The sequence below is a fragment of the Microtus ochrogaster genome, chromosome 7 (assembly GCF_000317375.1).
Source record: "Microtus ochrogaster isolate Prairie Vole_2 chromosome 7, MicOch1.0, whole genome shotgun sequence".
Classification (NCBI taxonomy): Eukaryota; Metazoa; Chordata; class Mammalia; order Rodentia; family Cricetidae; genus Microtus; species Microtus ochrogaster.
This window is the reverse complement of record NC_022014.1, coordinates 22916464-22920315: the sequence shown is the minus strand read 5'-3', so window position 1 is coordinate 22920315 and position 3852 is coordinate 22916464. Positions and strand designations below refer to the sequence as shown.

The 3852-nt window shown below is 48.8% G+C and overlaps 1 protein-coding gene across 2 annotated transcripts in view; it reads left to right on the top strand.

Moving 5' to 3' along the window:
• Nucleotides 1–26: 26 nt before the first annotated feature.
• The window catches only part of Fam57a (family with sequence similarity 57 member A), a 6030-nt gene continuing 2204 nt past the window's right edge, over nt 27–3852 (top strand). The window contains exons 1-3 of one of the 2 annotated variants that reach the window (XM_005349524.2): nt 28–224; nt 495–578; nt 3001–3202. In XM_005349524.2, coding sequence (XP_005349581.1) covers nt 103–224; nt 495–578; nt 3001–3202 — 408 coding nt within the window. In that variant the 5' untranslated portion in view covers nt 28–102. Of the gene's footprint in view, nt 225–494; nt 579–3000; nt 3203–3852 lie in introns of both variants that reach the window. The other variant, XM_026780984.1, reaches the window with a different exon arrangement.

The following is a 3852-nucleotide window of genomic DNA, read 5'->3' as shown; positions in this document are numbered from 1 at the left end:
GAGGTTAGAAATAGGGAGAGCGGGCCGAGCCGCCGAGCCGCCAGCCCCGAGCACGCTGCGCAGCGAGCCGCCGCACTCGCACTAGCAGCCGCACCCGCACCCATGCTGCTGACGCTGGCCAGCGGCGCCCTCTTCTTCCCGGGGCTCTTCGCGCTCAGCACCTGGGCGCTGCGCCGCTCGCGGCCGGGATGGACGGACGACGACTGCCTGACGGTCGGCACCAGGTACCGCGGGCCGGGCTACCCGCTCTGGCGGGGCGCTGCCCTCCGCTCCGGGCCTGCGTAGGGCGGAAAGGGGGCGACGGGAAGCGCCCCTCGGTGCGGGGCGGGCCTGGTCGGGAAGGGCGTGTGCTTCTCCCCGCCTGCTGCTCCTACTTGGGGCATCGCGACGCCATGGCTGCCCGGGAGAGGCAGGTTGGAGAGTGGGGCTTTGTGCTGTCCGCAGTCCTGGAGTAAGAACGCTTTCTTTGCTTTCTCTTTTCTGCCCCACCTCAGGCTGGTGTCCTCCGTGCAGGCAGTGCTGGCTACCGGGGCGGGGCTCATCATCATCTGCTCCTGCAGCAACGTGGTCTCAGACAGGTAAAGTCTCATTTCAGGTGGAAGCATAAATACCCGGGCTGAGGACCCCCTCCCCGGCATTTTCACATTTTAGTGGCTCACAGGCACTGCCTGTGACTTCCTGGTGGAAAAACCTGTGCACCCTAATTAGTGTCCTCCTAGCACTGCTTCCATCATTCCAGCTTAGGGGAAGCGAGGGGAGTGTGGAAAAATGCTAGAGCGAGAGACTGGGCCTGACTGAAGACTGCCTCGTTAGAGGACAGTGTGGTCCAACAGTCCCTCTTTATAAGGAGGAGTATGGTTTTTGGTTCGTTTAAATGCTTTCACCGAGTTCTCTCTCTGGAACATTCTTAGCAGAGAGAGTAGCAGTGACTGTAGCCAACCCCTTCTATTGGCAGCCTAAGTCCACCCTCACATTCCCTGCAGATGCTGCTCTTGCTTTTCCTTTGCTCAAGATAATGAAGCGGTTTCTGGTGCTTTCAGAAAACTGACACATTTGTGCCCAAAGTCAGGCCAGACAAATGGGCTTCTATGGCGCTTCAGTGAGACAAATTAAGACCAGAGTGGGCCATCCTGTTTAAACATGAGTAGTGGCAATGCTTTTGCTTTATCTGTTGACCCGACTAGCTTGGAACATGTGGCAACCCTCCTCCATCTGTCTCTCAAGGGCAGAATAACAGATATGTGCCACCACACCACGATTGATTGATTGATTTATCTTCCCACTTGGCTCTTTGAACCACTCTTTCTTCCAGAGAAGTTTAAAGGACAGGCAGGCATCCAGAGAAAGTTGGGTAGCTTTTCTTGATTTTCCACCCTGCCGTGTCCTGTTTCCCTGCTGGAAGAGGAACCAGAGAGAACAAAACTGTCTAATGCTGGCCTGGGATCTTACTTGGGATTGATCATGCTGTCACCATTTCCTGTTTGTCCTCTCAATGTCTCTTTTTCCTTTTGAGACACGATCTCATTCTGTACTTTGGATTGGCTTCAAACTCACCAAGATCTGCCTGCCTCTGCCTCCTCAGTGCTGGGACTAAAGGTGTGGGCCACTATGCCTGCTCTTGGTAGTTATTTTACTTGAAATGTCTCTAACAAGCAATGAGTCCATTGATGGGCATTAGAATAGGTCTTGGATATTTGGGCCCAGATAGACGCTGGCTAATCAGTTTGCCTACAAGTGTAGTATATGTGCCATTACTATTTACTTGCCTTTATTCCATTCTTTTTTAGATGAGCCATGTTGTGATAAGTGTGGAGCTAGTTCAGAATAGACTCTCACATGGCACCCTCCCTAGATTCCCGGTTCTGCTTTTCAGTGGACTGGCTACTTGGGAGATCACCCAAGACAAGGTGAAAAGTACAGACTGGATCCTAGACATGGATTTAGACTCTCTGGGGAACAGAGTGCTTCCCAAGTGCTGCAGGCGACCTGATGGTTAGGTAGTCTGAGAACTGTACAGCGTGTTTCCTCTTCTAATACGATTGCTCAAAAATGTACTATGTGAATCTAATCCTCTCTAGGACAGATTCTAATTTAAATGTTTCTTTAAGTTAAGTTTCTGTATGATGCTGGAACGTACAGGCATGTATGCTAGAACAGTAACAGACCATCATTTTGGCTCAGCAAATGTTTCACTCACACTGAGCAAATTAATAGGAACACATATGCCCCAAATCAGTCAAGGAAATGAACACCTTTTGGCCCAGCCTCTCTTGGAATTTAGTTGCTATAATGTGGTCCTTGAAGTCCAAGCCCATTTTTAGACCACATTTAAAAAGAATTTAAGTAAATTTATTCATTTAGTGTGTGTGTGCGAACCATGTTGTACTTGTGGAGGTCAGACAACTTGCAGGAATTGATTCTCTCCTTCCACCATGTCCATTCAGGGGTCATCAGGCATATTAACCCACTAGGCCATCTAGCTGGTCCCAGGCATCCTTTTATGAATGAATGGAACTCAGGGTTAACCATAGGTAAGGAAATAACATGGCCGGGTGCTCTACAGTGGGGCATGGAGAAGCAAGAGAAAATGTGTAGATCGAGAACTCTGAAACTCCAGCTGTTGAGCAACTGAGGAGTTAAACTGGAAAGGTTGGACTTGTGATTTAACACGCCTTCCAAACCAGTTCGTTGGTGGAGCTGCCGAATCATTTGGAAGTTTATCTCCATCAAAGTCAGTTTCTATCAAAATGCTTGAAGTCTACTGTAGATAAGGAGCTGAGCCAGGCAACTGGTTACTATAAACTACATGTATATATAGGCAGAATGGATTCCTCATAAATTTGCTTTGTAATTTAGAGACCCCCTCCTTAACTGTCTCACCCTCTTCACTGTGAACTGTCCAAAGTAATGGCTGATTGAGAAGAGAAGAGCATCAGAGAGGAGACACTTTGTGCTGCATCGATATTCGTGGCTATTCTCTCTCCCTGTGTTTTCTTTTAGGCACTGGCTTGCCAGAGAGTATGTCTGGTTTCTGATCCCATACATGATCTATGACTGCTATGCCATGTACCTCTGCGAATGGTGCCGAACCAGAGACCAGAAACTCAGACGTGCCACCATTTTCCGCAACTTCCTGATTGAAAACCGCCTAATGGTCACACATCATGCGGTCATCCTGTTTGTCCTTGTACCTGTTTCACAGGTATGGCCTCTCAGGACCGCAGCCTCAGTCACTGAGCCGGGTGCCTTCGTCATTCCTTAGGAGTTGGGGAGCCCTTTCTTCCCTTTTGTACTATGCTGGCCCTCCTGCTAATTACTTCGTTGGGTTCAGTCTTCCATGCAAGTAGTGGAGGAAAACCATACCACCTGAAATGTTTGTGACTCCTGGCCGTCATTGTTAGTTTGTAAAAGATTTGTTTCTATTGTATCTGTATGGGTGTTTTGCCTGTATGGGTATGTGTACCACTTGCTGGACTGGAGGCTGCAGGGGCCAGAACTGTTGATTCCCTGGAACTGGAGTTATTGATGGTTTGAGCCACCATATAGGTGATGGGAATTAAACCTGGGTCCTCTTGAAGAGCAGCCCATGCTCTTAACCCCTGAGCTGTTTTCAGGCTTGTTTTTTTATTATTTGTTTTTAGTACAAGTAGTTAAACCAGCGCCTCACTCATGCTAGGAAAGCAGTCTACCCCTCATCCTACCCCCAGCTCTCTCTTTACTCTTTTGAGACAGTCTTAAGTTGCTCAGCTTGGCCTTGAACTTGTAGTCTTCCCACCCCAGTTTCCCATATAGCTGGAATTATGGACCTGCACTACCAATAGGCTTCAGCATTATTTTTTTCTTTTTTTTTTT